Source organism: Salvia miltiorrhiza, chromosome 5 (assembly GCF_028751815.1).
Source record: "Salvia miltiorrhiza cultivar Shanhuang (shh) chromosome 5, IMPLAD_Smil_shh, whole genome shotgun sequence".
NCBI lineage: Eukaryota > Viridiplantae > Streptophyta > Magnoliopsida > Lamiales > Lamiaceae > Salvia > Salvia miltiorrhiza.
The window spans coordinates 13,761,089-13,778,418 of record NC_080391.1 but is presented as its reverse complement, the minus strand read 5'-3'; the positions used below and the strand labels follow the sequence as shown (position 1 = coordinate 13,778,418).

Here is a 17,330-nt window from a genome sequence, read left to right as displayed (position 1 = left end):
GTTGTAGTGACTCGGTGGTGAGAGTCTCGTTCATTGCTTGTTCCTTCATAATATCTCCTTAGTTTACTAGGGAAATTGAAAATCTCATGCCGCGATTCATTTACGAACTTCTTTACGCATTTCTCATTATTCATTTATAAATGACTTAAATAAGCATTTTAAACTCCATTAAAAAGGAATTGATTTAAAACATTTTAATCCTTTTAAAATCCATACTTATAAAGCCTTAACTCATGCTCTATCTCATATTCTATCTCTTTACTCATCTCTATATAAACTCTCCACTCATCTCAAATCCTTAAGTTCAAGGATAAGTTTCAAGAAAATCATGGTACTAAGTCTCGATTTATCTCTCATATAAGGCTCGTCTAATCTCATTCAACACATAGACAACACAATCACATAATGCACATAAGAAAACACAATCAAACATTATCAAAACATGCTCTGTTTTTACACTGACTCAACTTCAAAATCCAACCTGTTCTTACTCCGACACCTCTTGGACTCGAGACTCATACCAAAAGAAAGGTCTTCGAGTCTATTTTCATAAAAAAAAAAGTAGAGTCAAAAACTCGAAGTATTGTAGGAGATATGACTGTTTTACTACAGTCTACCATATTCGGCAGTTTTGAGCAATCGAAAACTTGGATTTTTGAAAAATAGTAAATGTTGTCAAACTGAGCTCAAATTTTGTGGATATCTAGCTAACACAATAAGGTTAATACCATAAAATGTTGGAAAGCTAGATCACACAGGAAGCTACTGAAATGAATGACTCTTTCCCCTGCTCTCTGAAACTCTCGGTAGTAATGTGCAGTTTTGGTTTTGTATTTTATAAAAATAGTAAACGAAGTCCAAATCATTTGAAATTTTACCGATGTTCTCAATACTCATGCAGAGACTTGGTATAAAATTTTCAAAGCTTTTTAACATTGAAAAACCGTCGATCACAGTAGGTCAGTAGGCCTACGAAATTTACCACAATCTCATCTCAAACTCTTAAAATACTCAACTCAACATTCCTTCAAGGAAACTCATCAAAGCTCATTTTAAACACATATAACACTCACAAACATTCAAGCACACTATAATGCTCATCATACTCAAATCTTGACTCTCTTCTTACATCATAACCTCAAATCTCTAGTAAAACGTTTCAATGAACGCATCATTAAAATTCTCTTTTCATTTTCATGCACAAAATTACTCAATTATTCAAACATGATCTCATTCATCATATAAATCATTATACACATATTGATTCCCTTTTATCATGTACTAAACTCTAATGAAACTTCATGTATCATCATAAAACTCTTAATAAAACATGACAAACTTTCACATAATGGTCATAAAGCAATTAAACCTCATTTTATCAATCATCGACTTCTCAAAATATGAAAACTCAAAACTCATATAAACTAAACTAAGTCAAAAATTTTCTTAGCCAACAAAAGACTTACTCAAACATAATTATACACTAATATCATGCTCAAATACATATATCTTAAGCCAAAATAACTTAAATAACACATAGGCAAAAAGTTCTAATTTTTATTAAACTAAACTCTTTTGAAAATATCACTAATCATGTATAACCTATTGATCAAATCATAGATCTAACATCCTAGGTTACCAATTAGCACAAATCAACATCATAAAGCAAGATCACATATAGATACACATGTATGTCATCTTCTTCTTCAAACTAACACTTTTCATATTTCACCTCTCAACCTCAAGCTTCAATCTCATCCATCATTAATCATCTAGATCATCTCATAAACTCAAATTCATCATCAATACATCAATTGATCCATAGGATCTCAACATCCCAATTTTAGGTAAACTAACCTAATAGAAAAATCTATATCTCATGGCTAATCATCAAGATATTCATATATATTAACTCAATAATCATCAATCATCATATAACTCAAGCCAATTCAAGAAAACAAACAACAAAATTTCGTAGGGTTTCAAGCCCCTAATTTTCGAAAATTTCATAGAAATAAGTTGGGTGATTTTCTTGCTCAATCATGATCATATACTCGCATATAACATCATACAATCTAGATCTATAAAATAAGAATCACTTACCCAAGTTTCTCACCAAAACTCATATTTTCTCACTCTAGCTTGGAAGCCTTTCTTCAATGATTCTCTTGAATATAAGTAGCTAGGATGTGTTTATGGAAGATTTTAGAGTGGATTGAGGTGTTTTGTAAATTTAATTTTTTTTTTTTTTTTTTTTTTTTTTTTGGAAGCTTCGAAGGTCTCTTCAGTGGAGGAAAATGGAGGAAAGTGAGAGAAAGAGGGAGAGAGGTGTTGGTCGAAAATGATGAGTGAGGAGTGAGAGAGGATTTTGCAAGATTGTAAATGATATTGTGATCTTTAAAGAGGATTTTGTAATCTTAAGGAAATATTGGCAATTAATGCCTTGATCTCTCTAATCTCTACACTCTCTCAATAATCTCTACACTTGGTAAATTGTGGTATTTAGTCACATGGTAGGGAAATTAAAGTAATAGTGTGAGAAGGGTGATTAAAAATAAATCACAATAACTATGGAAATGTACTCATTAATAAAATACCAATACATAATTATTCATGTGACCACATAAAATAATTATAGCACTAATATTAGTGCACTCACTCAATTATAATATTCCTCTCATAGGAAAAATAATTTTAAAACAAAATATATGCTTGGAAATATTTTCATTAACCAGCATCTTTTGATTTCTCGGTAAAAATAAACTGCACTTGCTTTAGAAACTTAATTAAAATTTCAAGTGCTAATATCCTCAAATAAAAATCATAATAACTTGCTCACAATGACATACGTAACAAAACTCACATAATCAATCAGTCACGTAATTTCACATAATATCACGTCAAAGCAGTCGGCAAACACAGACAAACTAGACGTCTCTCCGACCGATTTTTTTTTTTTTTTTTTTTTTTTTTTTTTTTTTTACTCTTTCTTTCTCGACTCTATTTCCAACTCATTATTCCTATTTTCTTAATAGGACAATCAATCTCTCTGACATCTCAGTACTCTCAATAGTGTTAAGACACTATCTCACAACATAGGGAAAAGTACGGAGTGTTACATGTACTATCAAATTTAGATAAAATTCATGACTTCATGCATAATTTAAAATTCAGGTGGCTCATATAAATACACTTAACTCACCAATTAAAACTTATGCACCACATTTATAAAAATTTTCCTTTAACTAAGCACATTAAAACACATATATAATGATTAAATCACATCAGATAAATCAAACCAGTTTTTATTATAAATGGATGCCGAATCCTAATTATTAATAATTAAGCCCTTAATCAGGGATTAAAAGTCGGGTATGACATACTATCCACTTTAAAAGAAATTTCGTCACGAAATTTGTACCACAGAAAATAATTCTGGGTACTTCTCATTCATGCTAAACTCGAGTTCTCACGTCGCCTCTTCTTGGTCATGGTGCTTTCAAAGAACTATTACTAAAGGTATCGACTTATTCCTTAGTACTTTAACTTTCCGATCTAGAATAGATTCGGGTCTCTCCTCATATCAATTGGATTCCTAATTCCAATTTATATACATGAGATTTACTTGAGAATAAGTTCCCTCGTCCTTTTGCGGCGGTTCATTACTCCTACCTCATTCCTAGGGCTCATCTACGGAGTATCCTATTTTCCAAAGACCAAAATGGTCATCAACCCATTTCTTGTTACCTATCACATGCATAATACTTTCTTATGAATCTATCTTAAAACTATCATAGACTAATTAACTTAAGTCCTCATACTCGAACACTATATTACGGTCTTAGCTTGGACTCTGAATTTCTATCATAATGAGTGGTTGATATCATTTATAGGACAAAGACTAATAATCTCAACTACTTACAATGAGACACAATTATACGAAGCCATAATTTGGGTAGTATACTACATCGGTAGACTAACACTTCTTGGTCTTATCAAACAAGGGAATCTATTATGACAACTCACGAGTTGCAAGGCTCAAACTCAACACAACACCAAAGCAAGGTGTTGTAGAAATTGTTCAAGAGAATCAAAAGAATGACCAGAGGGTATGAAATGATTAATTACTAGGTCGAACAAAATGACCTCGAGTAAGAACCCATCTGGCTTTTCAACCGAAAGTTGAAACACATGGGTTTTCAACCCAAAAGACGTCTACTGAGATTTGGATCATGTGGACTGGCCAGGTCCAACATCATCACCTCCCAGTCACACGAGAAACATCGTCCCGAACTTGAAGGGCCATGAACATACTATACATAACAAAACATAAGTTCATTATGACAATTAAACTTATCTTAAGGTTCCCTATCTTATTGATCTCAAACCCCAAACCTCTCTTAAGACATATACACACAGACATACGTACACAGGCAAAATACTATATTCATAAAATCTATCCTGTAGCAAAAGTCGATTTGATATTCCGTCGTACTTGAACATTTGAACGTAGAGACTATGGTTCAACCTTTGATGCAACATTTACCTTGAATTCGTCGCGTATCGTCATTCTGTGTTTTTCCTTTACCTCGTACATATCTTTCCATTCCTCTTTGTAGTTCAAAAGAATCATTGTTTTCTTGAGGGAGCTGAAATGCTCTAAGTTCTCTTTCATTCTTCTACTTCATCACCTTAAGAATCTAGATTGTAGAGATATCCTACTAATCTAGTAGTCTATGTTCTTTTAAAATTGTGATCATGCAACTTATAGCAATCTATGTTCTCCGGGAAAACATATGTCACTTTTCTATCATTCATCTGATCATAACATCATAGACTGCGAAAATATGCCATGAAAGGCAAAACATTCAACATTTCATCATAACATGCTCTTCACATAAACATATTCATGAAGCATTTTAGAACATTAACATCTTTAAAACGTTGAAACTGCAGTTACCTTCTTTCCTTGATTGAGCACGATGCAATGGAGTGTTGAGCGGTGCCATATGAACCCATGTAAGTCTAAAGAATCAAACTAGACTCGACTCTTTAGAATAAGGTTTCTAGGGTCAGAGCGAACGAACCGCTCTGATACCACTCTGTCACAGCCCACTATCCCAATGACGGGTTAACAGGGGTTATGACTTGGGGTGAACAATAAGAAATGGAAATGGACAATTACTTAACATTAAAGCATATGGAAATGTCACTCATAGATAAAATGCTAGGATCATATATGATTATTTGGATACTTATAAAACATACACATAAATGAGAACTGATTAAGGTGGGTTACCCAATAACACGTGTCACAATTTCATAACATAAAGTTATCCTAATCAAAGTGTTTTGCAGCGGAAAACGTGTGAGATATACATATGAAGATGTATACTCAAGGTTACATTTCTTGAAATGTCAAAGGAACACCCGCTCAACATCATTCCATTCCATCAACTGCTCAACCTGCACATTTAGAAATACATGCAGGGCTGAGTATAAAAATACTCAGTGGGCATAGCCGAAAATACAACATGCATACATATATAAATTGAACTGCCATAACAGTAACACACAGGGGTTTTCTTAAATGACCTGCGCTTACTAAAATATTTCTTTCATTTTCATAAAGTCGATCGGCCGATCATTTTCCTTCATATGATCCATATCTGTTCCTTTCTGTCACGCGCCGGGAAGGAGGCCTCCTTACCACGGACGCCAAGACCGGTCGCAAGCGACTCGCGGTCTCCATAAGTGTACACGTTAACCCTAGCTAGCGACCTTTGTCTAGCATAGGATCCCAATTGGATTTCCTTTAAAGTTGGCGAACCAACACAGATAGGATACATATAAAAACATAAACATTTTTGGCAGTCAATCATTTCATAAACATTTCATTTCATTTCATAAACATTTCATTTTTATTTCATAAGAGTCATTTATCATTTGGGCATAATAATAAACTGAAATTAACAGTTAAAATCATCTCATGCATATATTCGTATAAGAGGCCTACGACACGCAGGGGATCTCTATATACGTATAGTAAAAGTAATGCCCACCTGTATAGGCAATGCCTGTCGTTTAACGTTATCTCTGAATCGGAATAGCAGTGCTAATCCTCATGATGCTCAAAGCCTACAAGAAATCTATTCTCAATAGGTCTCCTTAAATTCTAATCTTAAGTCATGGTGTAGTGCTTAATATTCTATGATTCACTTAGCCGGGTTTTCAAAATTTAATGAATAAATAATTAAAAACATTTCTCTTGAGTTAAGAACACCAACAATATTCTTACTCATCTTTCTTTAATAATTGGAATTATAAATAAAACCAATTAAATCATAAATACTTTTTTATTTCATGATGCAAATGAAATGTCATGTCATGCTTAGCATATGATAAGTAATTACTTAAAATATGCACTTAATAATAATTTAATATTATTATAAAAATTATCCTTTAAATAAATTAATCAAACTAATAATAGTTCAATTAATTAAAAAATAAGAAAGCCTAATTTAATTAATTGAAGGCAATCCAAAGTCTTTAAAAATAATTAATCAAACTAATTAATAGTTCAATTAATTAAAAAATAAGAAAGCCTAATTTAATTAATTGAAGGCAATCCAAAGTCTTTAAAAATAATTAATCAAACTAATTAATAGTCTAATTAAATAAAATAGGGAAGCCATTTAAATAGATGAAATAGAGCTCATGCTTAAATAAATAATAGCCCATATAAATTTAAAAGATGAGGCCCAACTCAATAAAATATGAATGGCCCAGACTGAATAAAATAAATCGGGCCCAGCTAAATAAAATTAAAAATCGGCCCAAGCTTTTTTTTAAAATCGCAGCCCAAATCTATTTAAAAATCGAAGCCCATCACTCATAAAAATCGGCCCAAAGAGATTAAAACAAAAGCCCAACTGATTCAACCCAAACCTAAGCCCAACACTCCATTAAAATCGGCCCAAGTCAATTTAATTAAAAATCGGCCCATCAGGCCCAACCTCAAGCCCTAGCCCATCACTCCACCCTTCTTCTCCTTCCTCCCTAGCTGCGCCCCCTCTCCCCCATTTCGTCTCTCTCTCTCTATTTCACGCGCAGACACATACTCACACCCACACAACAAGCGGCGCGGCTTCTCCGGCGACAACAGCTGCCGGAAATCGCCCCATCTCCATCTGATCTCTCTCTATTCGGCTGGTAACAGCCGCCCGTTTCTTCTTCTCTCCCTCAAACGTCCGTGGCCGAGCAGTAGCAGCCATGGCCGCCGAGCTCTGCCTTCCTCCGCTGAACTCCGGCTGCCACGACCAGTAGCTGGTCGCCGCCCCTTCTCACCCTCTCTCTCTCCGTCCTCGGCCCGACATCAGCGGGCAGAGCCGCCGTGCAGCGGCCTCCTCTCTCTCTCACTTCCGCCAACGAGTAGCGGAAGCCGCTCTCTTCCCCGACTTGACTCGGCAGCCGACGGCAGTAGCTTCGCCCCGCCGTCGCCGCTCACCCTCTGAAACTCCCTCTCTGCCCGTCCTTGGCTGGGCAGCAGCGGCACCACCGCCGCCAAACCCAGCCTCCCTCATCTCCCTCCGACGAACAGCGGCTGCCAGACCGCCGCCGACAAGTTCTGACCCAGCCAACAGAAGACATGCACCCTCGGCTTCACTCTTCTCTCGGCTGAAACAGGCCCGACATCCCACCGCGAAGAGCGGCGCCCGAGCCCTAGCTCCCTCTCTCTCACCGTGGCCGGGCGACAGCAGCGCCGCTGCCGTGCCGTGCCTCCGTCCACCTCCCGACTCAACACAACAAGTTCGAACAGAGAAAGTTAAAGCTTCAAGACTTTTTTTTTTTCTACTCTTCTTTTCATTTTTAAAACAAATCATGCTTTCATTGATGTATATGCACAGATTATGTATACATATCTATTTTCATAGTAAAGTATGTTTATGATCGAAAAGATGCACTAAATATATGTATATGTATGCATTTCTATCTGATGCTCGGTGAAGTTGAAATTTTGGGGAAAGGCCTTGAGTTCTAAAACAATTGTTGCGAAAATAAATATTTAAGGCAAGGTCTAGGATCTATTCAGTGTGGAGAAAACCTTGTGATACTGATTTGTTGATCTGTTGAGGGAGAGTCCTTTAAAACCAAGCTTCTTGTGGTGTGAAAGCATGCAGCAACAAAAACTTTGTAAGTTCAAGTTCTGTTCTTGAAAGAGGGAATTTGGTGAATAAGGCCCTCCATCTGCGTTTTTCTTGTGAGAATAAATTGTGGTGATTTGTTTGAAACAGAGTTAAAGCTTCCCTTAGCTGATATAAAATGTTTTAGTTGGTATAGTGGTGTAAAGGGAAGGTGATATAAAATTGTGAGGGAGTCGGTGGTTGATGGAATAAGTGGAAGGAAAGGTGCAGTGGAAGTTGGTGGTGTGAGTAGTGGAAGGGAAAGTGGGAGGAAAGGTGGAGAGTAGGTGGGAGTAGTGGAATAAAATAAAATAAAATAAAAAAAATCTTCCGGGTTGTACTATAAAAACTGTAATAATTCTTCAGGGTTTGTTGACTAAAAGCTCGTGAAAATGCTTTAAATAAATATGCGACGCACATAAATTCAATAACTAAATTTACAAATGTTTTTGTAAATTATTTTTGTTGGAATTAAAAATAAATTCATTTTCTTTATATCCGGCGTGAATCCTCCCGACTTCTAAGTTCAAAATTACTCTAAATTTAGCTAGGAAAAAGCGGGGTGTTACAGGAGTAGCTGATGAGGACTGAAATATGCACCAGCGCTGTGCACTATATAATGGGAACATTTCTATTTATGCTTATGATTAGTATTATTATTATTAAGCTAACCAGTGCAGGTTTAATTGAAGATTTGGGATAATAAAAGAAATAATAGAGCTTCGGGCGTAGTCAAGCAAGCATAGGCGATTCAGACCAAGGTCAATGTATTAAGGGGGCTTAAGCCCAATTATCTTAGTAAATGGGCTTGAGGCCCTAGGGCTTATCTACATGCTTATAAATAAAGACTTAGTAGTAGGTTAGAGGATCATCTCATTTTTTATTCATTCATCTCTTGTAAAATGTAATTCTCTCCAAGTATAGTGAAAAAATCCCCAACACCCCGTGGACGTAGGTCTTCTCGACCGAACCACGTAAATCCGGTGTCGTTTACTGCTTTCTAGTTTAGGTGTTGGTTTCTCGTTTCACCAACTAGCCAGACCAGGGGGGGGAGTGACAAAAACACCAGAGAGCAACTTACAGGACTTACCTTTATTTTCGTAAAATATTAGAGTGTTTATATCTTTATGACTTGCAGGGATCAGGGAAAACATCATAGCACCAGCTTTAACAATACTACAATGGTTGAACACGAAGAATACCCGGTTCAACCAGATTAGAGGGGGGAGTGGTTGATGAGGAGTAATATGTGCAGAGTAGGGAAGGAATACGAATCAGAGGAATCGACCCCATTGGCGGGACGAATATGGCAGAGGAGATACACTCGCCAGAGAAGTCACCATCGTCAGAGAAGTCATCGTCATCAGAGAAGTCAATTCCATCAGAGAAGTCACCATCCTCAGAGAAGTCCTCCACATCAGAGAAGTCACCATCCTCAGAGAAGTCCTCCACACCAGAGAAGTCATCCACGTCAGAGGAGTCCTTCATGCCAGAGAAGTCATTACCGCCAGAGGAGACGCCCTTGCCAGAGAAGACGTGTTTATCAGAAGAGTTACCTCCACCAGAGATGTCAACATCACCAGAGAAGACGCCTTCGCCAGAAAAGACATTTCCATCAGAAGAGCCAACAAACGCGCGGGAAGGTCTCCCGCATATTATCGAAATTACCAGCGTACCCTTCCATCATGCAAGACGCATGCACCGCAGATGTTTTTACTATTTTACCCCTCCGATTGTAAACCTATAAATAGGGCCCGAGCTCGTGTACAGTGACTTACGCTATCTCATATTTTCAAATACAACTGCTATTTTCTCTTTGGGGCAAGGTTTCCGATCATTTTTACTTCGTCTTCTTCAAGTCATCACACTAGGTATAATTCGCGATTTCTCTCTATAGTTTTAGGTGTTGGTTTCGTAAACACCAATTAGGTTCCTAGTTCTCATTTTAACAGAGATTTTTATTAGAACCTCTTCCTACATATATATATATATATATATAGGGAGAGGTTCAAGAAAGAACCATAAATAAAAGAAGACCGGAGAACCATTTTCAGCCATTCGATCATCAAGATCTACGGTGGATGCATCATCTAGTTGGATGAATGCAGATCCTGGGTTCGAATCCTGAAGGAAGTATTTTTTTAAAATTTTTTTAGTGCATTAATTTTAACAGCGAATGCATTAATTTTTACAGTGGATGCATTAGATTTGATCGTTCTTCCGTTCTCACAAATAATGTAGTTCTCTCTAGAACCACACCCTATATATATATATATATATATATAGGGGCGCACTCCAGTAAGACCCCCTATTTTTCGTGTAACATGAGTACAATGAATAAGACATATAATACTAATGAACAAAACGTATATCTAATGAACGATGTATATACTGATGAAAAATAAAATTTAAAAAATTCGTAATGAATAAGACATATATACTGATGAACAGGGCCGTGTATATTGATGAACAACGCAGTATATACTGATGAATAACAAAATTTAAAATATTTTGCTCCCTCCAGGATTCGAATCCTGCGAAAAAAAAAATCATCCTCCAGATACAATATCAACCATAGGATTGATAAAATAAACGCACCAGATCGTGTCCTAGATCTCACTAAAATTAGGGGGTCTCATTGGAGCAGCCCCCTATATATATATATATATATATATATATATATATATATATATATATATATATATATATATATATATATATATATATATATATATATAAATATTATTTTTAGTTTAATATATTTGAATTAAATATAATAAATTAAAAAATTACAATAAAAAATTGATATAATGAAAAGGTAAAAAAGTTAAAAAATAAAAATGAAAATAAAAATAAAAAATAATTAAAAATAGATTTAATCAAACAAGATGGGAGGGAAGAGAAAAAAAATTAATTAAATTTTTACATTTCAAATATTTGCATAAAATATATCAAATTAAATCACATATTGTGATCTTTAATTTGATATGCATATTAAATATTTTATAATTAGTTGCATTTCAAAATTTTAGAAATAAATAAATTAAAAAATAAGAAGATCAAGAAAAAATAAATAAAAATAAAAAATATAGTTTACAAATAAACCTTCAATTTCATTATAACTACAAAATCACCACTACATTTTAAAAATTAAATTAAAATTTTGACTTTTTAATATAGTATATTGATGAAATTGTATCCTAATTTGATTGAATTTAAATTAGGAATTTTACCATGGCTATTCGGCAACTTGCAAATGGAGATGCAACTGACCAATATGATGAGTACTTGCTAATTGCAGAGTCCACATCGTTGTAGTGCGTAGCCAAATTCTATCGAATTACCGTCCAACTCTCTGGCTCAAAATACTTGAGAAGGCTGACGTCCGCCGACTGTCAAAGGCTTCTTGCACTGCACAAGACAAAGCACGAGTTCCCCAAGATGCTAGGGAGCCTGGATTGCATGCATTGAACGTCGAAGAATTGTATGATGGCATAGCAAGGAGCATATATACACTCGAGGTGATCAAGGCGAGCCAACGATCATCCTCGAAGCTGTCGCATCCGAAAATCTGTAGATCTGGCACGCGTATTCTGGGGTTCTTGGCTTAAACAACGCCATCAACGTGCTCAACGCATCGTCATTATTTAATGAAATTTTTGAAGAAAGGGCTCCACCGATCACATTTGAAGCCAACAACTCCTACTATACGATGGGGTATTACTTCACTGACGACATCTACCCCAATTAGCCCACTTTCGTGAAGAGTCCTCCCTTTTCATCGGACGAGAAGAGTAGGTGATTCAAGTTGATGCAAGAAGCGGCTCAGAAGGACCTCGAAAGAGCTTTCAGTGTCCTTCAATCGCGTTGGGCAATCGTTAAAGGATCAACTCATCTTTGGAAGAAGGAGCAGTTGAGCGACATCATGTTTACGTGCATCATTTTGCATAACATGATTATCGAAGACGAAGGCGAGCACGCATCGAAATAGAAAGGAGAGGGCAACAACAAGGCTTCAAGTAACTCAGCCGCATCTCGTCCTTGCACCGAAACTCCACTGAAATTTCGACAATATTTGGCTCCACAATCCTACATTTGCAACTGAGAACTTCACAATCGCCTCAACTCAGATTTGAAGGAGCACATTTGGGCTCCCTTTAGTCTGATTGAGTCGTAATTAAATTATTGCATTTTATTTTAAGTATTATTTTATTTTAACTAATGTAATGCTGAAATTTAATTTTAATGAGATGTTGGAATTAAAAATTGAAGAGTTAAAATGGAATAAAAAAAATGGGGAAATTAGAGCCTTTGCATTGGAGAGTTGAGACTTTAAGGTTGGAACCACCTCCTTAGACATAGAGCCTCTCATAGAGCATTCCCACTCGAGATGCTCTAAGGGATGGTAACATGAATTTTAATAATAGTTAGTTGTGTATTTGATGAGTGGAGAATGAGTCCCATAAAAATTGAAGATTGTAAGGGTAATAGTTAGTGGAATTGTTCTAAAAATATGTTAGGAATATGTTTTGGAGACGAACCAAAATAGAAAGAATGAAGATGTTTGAGGGACGAAGAAAGTAATGATTTCTAGATTTATGAGTATGATTATATAATTAACAAAAAATATACTATATAATATGGTTAATAGATGGAGCTAATGGAGCAAAATATTCATTGGGGATAATGAAAATTAATAGTTGTTCACACAATATTATTTCAATAAATTATAGTTTTAATTATACTGAACGGAGTTATCCCACCCTTCTCCCTTACATACAAAAAAAAATGTTGGTGTATGAGGGGATACACCAGTTATAAACTTTGGTTTGCTTTTTAGAGTGTTGCGTTTTGAACATGGTCAACTGATCACGAGTTAGCTGATTTTTGATGTCGAAATTAGGCTCGAGCATGGCTCGTTTCTTATTGAATCGAGCTCTAAACAAATTTTTATTGAATCTCAAATAATTTGCGAGTAACTCTATTCATTTATAACCCTAAACAAAATTCTTTTTTATTCCCGCTTCTAAATGCTTTTCCCTGATCATAGATTCCTCGCTTAGCTATCCATAATCCATATCGGCAGTGACATTACCCTTTACAGAAAAACATAATTCTACAGAATACCTAAGAGCATTGGCAACGCCCTTACTCGAGCGCCTACTCGAGTAGAGAGGTGCACTCGAGTAAGGCGTTGCAGGGAGGGGCTACTCGAGTGCTACTCGAGTCTTCGAGTATGCACGAGTAATTTTTTTTTTTTTTTAATTCTCTTCACTACTAGAAAAATGCACATAGATGACAGTAGATAGATGACGTTTTTTTTCTAAACGCGTCATCTATGAGCGCATTTTTGGTTTAGATGACGCTTTGTAAAAAAAGCGTCATGTATGAAGTGTCAAGATTAAAAGAGATGACGCTTGTACAAGAAGCGTCATGCATAAGTGTCATCTATGCATAACATAGATGACGCTGTATGAAAAGCGTCATCTATGTGCGTGTTTCTGAATTAATATAGATGACGTTTTATTAAAAGCGTCATCTATGTGCGTGTTTTGAGTTAAAATAGATGACGCTTTATGAAAAGCGTCATGTATGATAGTGTTGTTCAAAATTTTTTTTTAATTTTATTTTAATTTTTTTTAACATTTAAATCCTTAATCTATAATTACTGTTAAAAATTTTATATGATTTTTTTTAATTAGTGTTTCTAATAATTTTAAAAAGCGTCATGTATGATAGTGTTGTTCAAAATTTTATTTTAATTTTATTTTAATTTTTTAACATTTAAATCCTTAATCTATACTATTAAAAATTTTATATGATTTTTTTTAAGTAGTGTTTCAAATAATTTTATTATTATTGATTAAACTATTTAAATTTTGATATAGTCAATTTTTATTATAAAAATTATGATGAAATATTTTTATAAAATTAAAAGGAAAAAATGTGTTAAAAAAGCTTCCAATGGGATTTGAACCCATGACCTTATAAGTTTAAACTGCACCCTCTACCAACTACACTATCTAATTATATTGTTGATAAAACTATTCTAAATATATAAATAACTCAGATTTCCGCCTTGGATAAGAAACAAAACTGATTTAATTACTTATCCTTCGTCCTTAGCGAACAAACGATGTTCATTCTCTAAAATTCCCTTCGTCCTTAGCAAACCCTAGTCTGAAATTGCCACACCTCCGACCATCGCCGCATCCTTCTCCATTGTGACCACCGCCGCACCTCCGACCACCACCGCACCTCCGACGACGCGATTTCAACCACCGGCTTTTGACGACGACTCTGGAGCAACATTCACGCCGGAGCTTCTCTCATTCTGCTGCCTCAGACGACGCGAGTTCCCCGCTGTCACTACTGGAATCCGACGGTGCCACCGCCCTCTGTGGCCCCGCGACCTGTACTCAGATTTCGGTAAGGCAGCAAAAGCTCGTCGCCGTCGCTCCCTTGGCTTGACTAAACAGGTACAGCAAACTCTCCTTTCCTCTTCTAAGATTCTAAGTTCAATAATACACAATTGATTTCATATTATTGTTATTGTTATGTGCTGCACATTTTTGAGATTTCCTTGTGAAGTTTCAACCATTGTAAAACTCAATAGGTAGAATTGAAATTTATTCTATATGATGTGAGAGTTGAAGGATTGTGCACCTGATTTTATTTTATTTTTGGATAAAATATCATTTGACTAAGTTTTGTTACTCTTCACTGCAGCTAGGAGTAAAATCGAAGTAGTGAAGTCTTTAAACCAAAGGCATTGTCTCTGACTTGCAATAAGGACATGTCATTTGCGTCGAGCCAATGGGTCCCATGGGTAGTCGTATGTTATGGATTCAACTTCTAAAAAGCGATGTATTTCTGCAAACTCTGATGCTTAAGTAACGGGTATTAATACATACACTAATGATTATAGTGTCCATCAATTGTTACTCAGAAATCTTGAGAGGTTTCTTTCTTCTGTTAGTATGAAGTGATGAGATTGATGATGTTGCTTTCACCCATTACAGGTACTATTCTATGTATGGACATGTGGAGAAACTAGCTGAAGAGATAAAGAAGGGAGCTGCATCTGTTGAAGGAGTAGAAGCCCAGCTATGGCAGGTAACAGCTTTCTTCTACATTATCTGCAAGTTGTGAGTCATATCCGACATTGAAGTTAAAGTTTGTTTCTTGTGTAATAAACTCTAATAAATATGAAGGGTGTATTAAGTATGGAGCTCTTTATGCACCTTGAATGGAGTGAGTGAAAGCAAATTATCTACTTTGGAGGTCGATCTTGGCAAAATCTATATGGTCGGGTGGTCCCAATTGTTGGCTAGTTGAGGATCTAATTTTGTGGAGTAAACTTGGAATGAGTTGGATACCACAGATTATTTTTAGTCCTTGGCTTGAAATTTACTGAGTTGCAGCAAACTAGTAGCTGGTCCTCTGTATTGCTTGCGTAGAAATGATATATTGTTGCTACTTATATTGAAAGAATATAGCATTTTGTGCAACTATGCTACAGGTCCCGGAAACACTATCTGATGAAGTTCTCACAAAAATGAGTGTGCCTCCAAAGAGTGATGTGCCCATTATCACTCCTAATCAACTCTCGGAGGCTGACGGTTTCATATTCGGCTTCCCTACAAGGTTCGGCATGATGGCTGCACAATTCAAAGCATTTTTTGATGCTACTGGAGGCCTATGGAAAGCACAGCAACTCGCTGGCAAGCCTGCTGGGATCTTCTACAGCACTGGATCTCAAGGCGGCGGCCAGGAAACTACAGCGTAAGTCTACCCACAATCACATTTTACCTTAGGAGACCTCAAGTTTAGTCCATATCTCGAACACCTATCTTAAAAATATAGACTCATAAGATGGTCTCACGCTAGTTTTTGCAGAGAGGTAATATATAGTGGTGGATTGCTAGAGAAACTGTTGACTCTGTCTATTATTTGATTTGTTTCAGATTGACTGCTATCACTCAGCTTGTTCACCACGGCATGATTTTATTAATTGATCTTTGATGCAACTCTAAATCAACTTGTATTGGTGCCTTGCAACGTTGAGTAAGTATTTATATGTTCTTACATTCATTTTCTTACTTAAAAGGTATTAATGCTAATGTGACTTTTCTTTGAACATTGGATAGTGAACATTGGATTTTGACAGTCATTCAACCTTTCAAAGATCGTGTCTATTTGATGGATCCGCTTTCATTGAATTGCACTTATGTTGTTCCAGTTTCATAAATCTGAGTATTCTCAATGTGAGATTGACGAGGTTCGTGAGGATTGGGCTTCTTGTGTGATCCATGAGGTTTGTCAAATAATCCATAATATTTATATCTCACTATTATAATATCTAAATAATGCATATAACTCTTTAAACTATTTTGCTTTGTAGATTGACAAGTGAAAGGACAATATTGGTTTATGAAGACCTTCGTTAGTTTTGGATATGATGTTCCAACGGCTACTATTTCAAGCTTTTTTTGTTTGTATTAGTTTAGAGTGGATTCAAACATTAACCCAAGCTTTTAGGATATGGATGTAAGATTGTTAATATTGGATAATTAATGTATGGATATGTTATTGAGGATTTAAATTATGTGTTGAAATGTTACATTTACTATATTTCAAAATTTAGAATAGGAAATTCAAAAAAAAAAAAATTGAAAATAATAGATGACGATGAAAAATTGTCATCTAAAACATAAAAAAGCATCATCTATTTATATCTTAGATGACGCTTAAAGCGTCATATATCAAAACAACAAGTGTCATGTATTTATCATATATATGACACTTTTTGCATTTATACTCTCATAGATGACGCTTTTTAAGTATCATCTATACTATAAAAGCGTCATCTATAAGCGCATACATGACGCTTCTTAAGCGTCATCTTATTCAGAGGGTATAGATGACATGTCTATTTTTGACACTTGCGGATGCACATAGATGACGCTTAAAAAACGTCATCTATGAGAGTTTTTCTAGTAGTGCTTCTCCTCTTTAAAAATCTCTCTCTCCTCTTTAAAAACTAAAAAAATCAAGTAGGCTATCAAGTAACCCCAATACAGCACTACTTACTCAATAACACAACCCACTATCAAGTAGGCTATCAAGTTAGCCCATTGCGGATGC

The 17,330-nt window shown here is 35.6% G+C and overlaps 1 protein-coding gene and 1 long non-coding RNA gene across 7 annotated transcripts; one reads left to right on the top strand and one right to left on the bottom strand.

Annotated features, from left to right (window-relative positions):
* Nucleotides 1-5,240: 5,240 nt before the first annotated feature.
* On the bottom strand, nt 5,241-8,420 carry LOC130986194 (uncharacterized). Its single transcript, XR_009089208.1, has 2 exons — nt 8,105-8,420; nt 5,241-5,466 (listed from the first exon to the last, which is right to left on the bottom strand). It is a non-coding gene; the product is annotated as an uncharacterized LOC130986194 (long non-coding RNA).
* Nucleotides 8,421-14,292: 5,872 nt separating this feature from the next.
* On the top strand, nt 14,293-16,810 carry LOC130986193 (probable NAD(P)H dehydrogenase (quinone) FQR1-like 1). 6 transcript variants are annotated; one of them, XR_009089206.1, is made up of 7 exons: nt 14,293-14,662; nt 14,913-15,018; nt 15,206-15,299; nt 15,706-15,968; nt 16,151-16,250; nt 16,354-16,500; nt 16,588-16,810. XR_009089206.1 is itself a non-coding variant. In XM_057909509.1 (6 exons), coding segments are annotated over exons 2-5 (417 nt in total). In that variant the 5' UTR covers nt 14,293-14,662; nt 14,913-15,048; the 3' UTR covers nt 16,209-16,250; nt 16,334-16,810. The 6 variants fall into 6 exon arrangements, 1 of the variants encoding a protein (XP_057765492.1); XR_009089203.1 differs by having other exon boundaries at nt 14,913-15,050; XR_009089204.1 differs by having other exon boundaries at nt 14,913-15,050; nt 16,334-16,500.
* Nucleotides 16,811-17,330: the final 520 nt, after the last annotated feature.

Excerpts from the sequence above, each read along its gene's own strand:
- LOC130986193 (XM_057909509.1), top strand. Across the intron at positions 15,300-15,705 it reads TAGAAGCCCAGCTATGGCAG|GTCCCGGAAACACTATCTGA; the intron begins GTAACAGCTTTC and ends ACTATGCTACAG. Across the intron at positions 15,969-16,150 it reads GGCGGCCAGGAAACTACAGC|ATTGACTGCTATCACTCAGC; the intron begins GTAAGTCTACCC and ends GATTTGTTTCAG.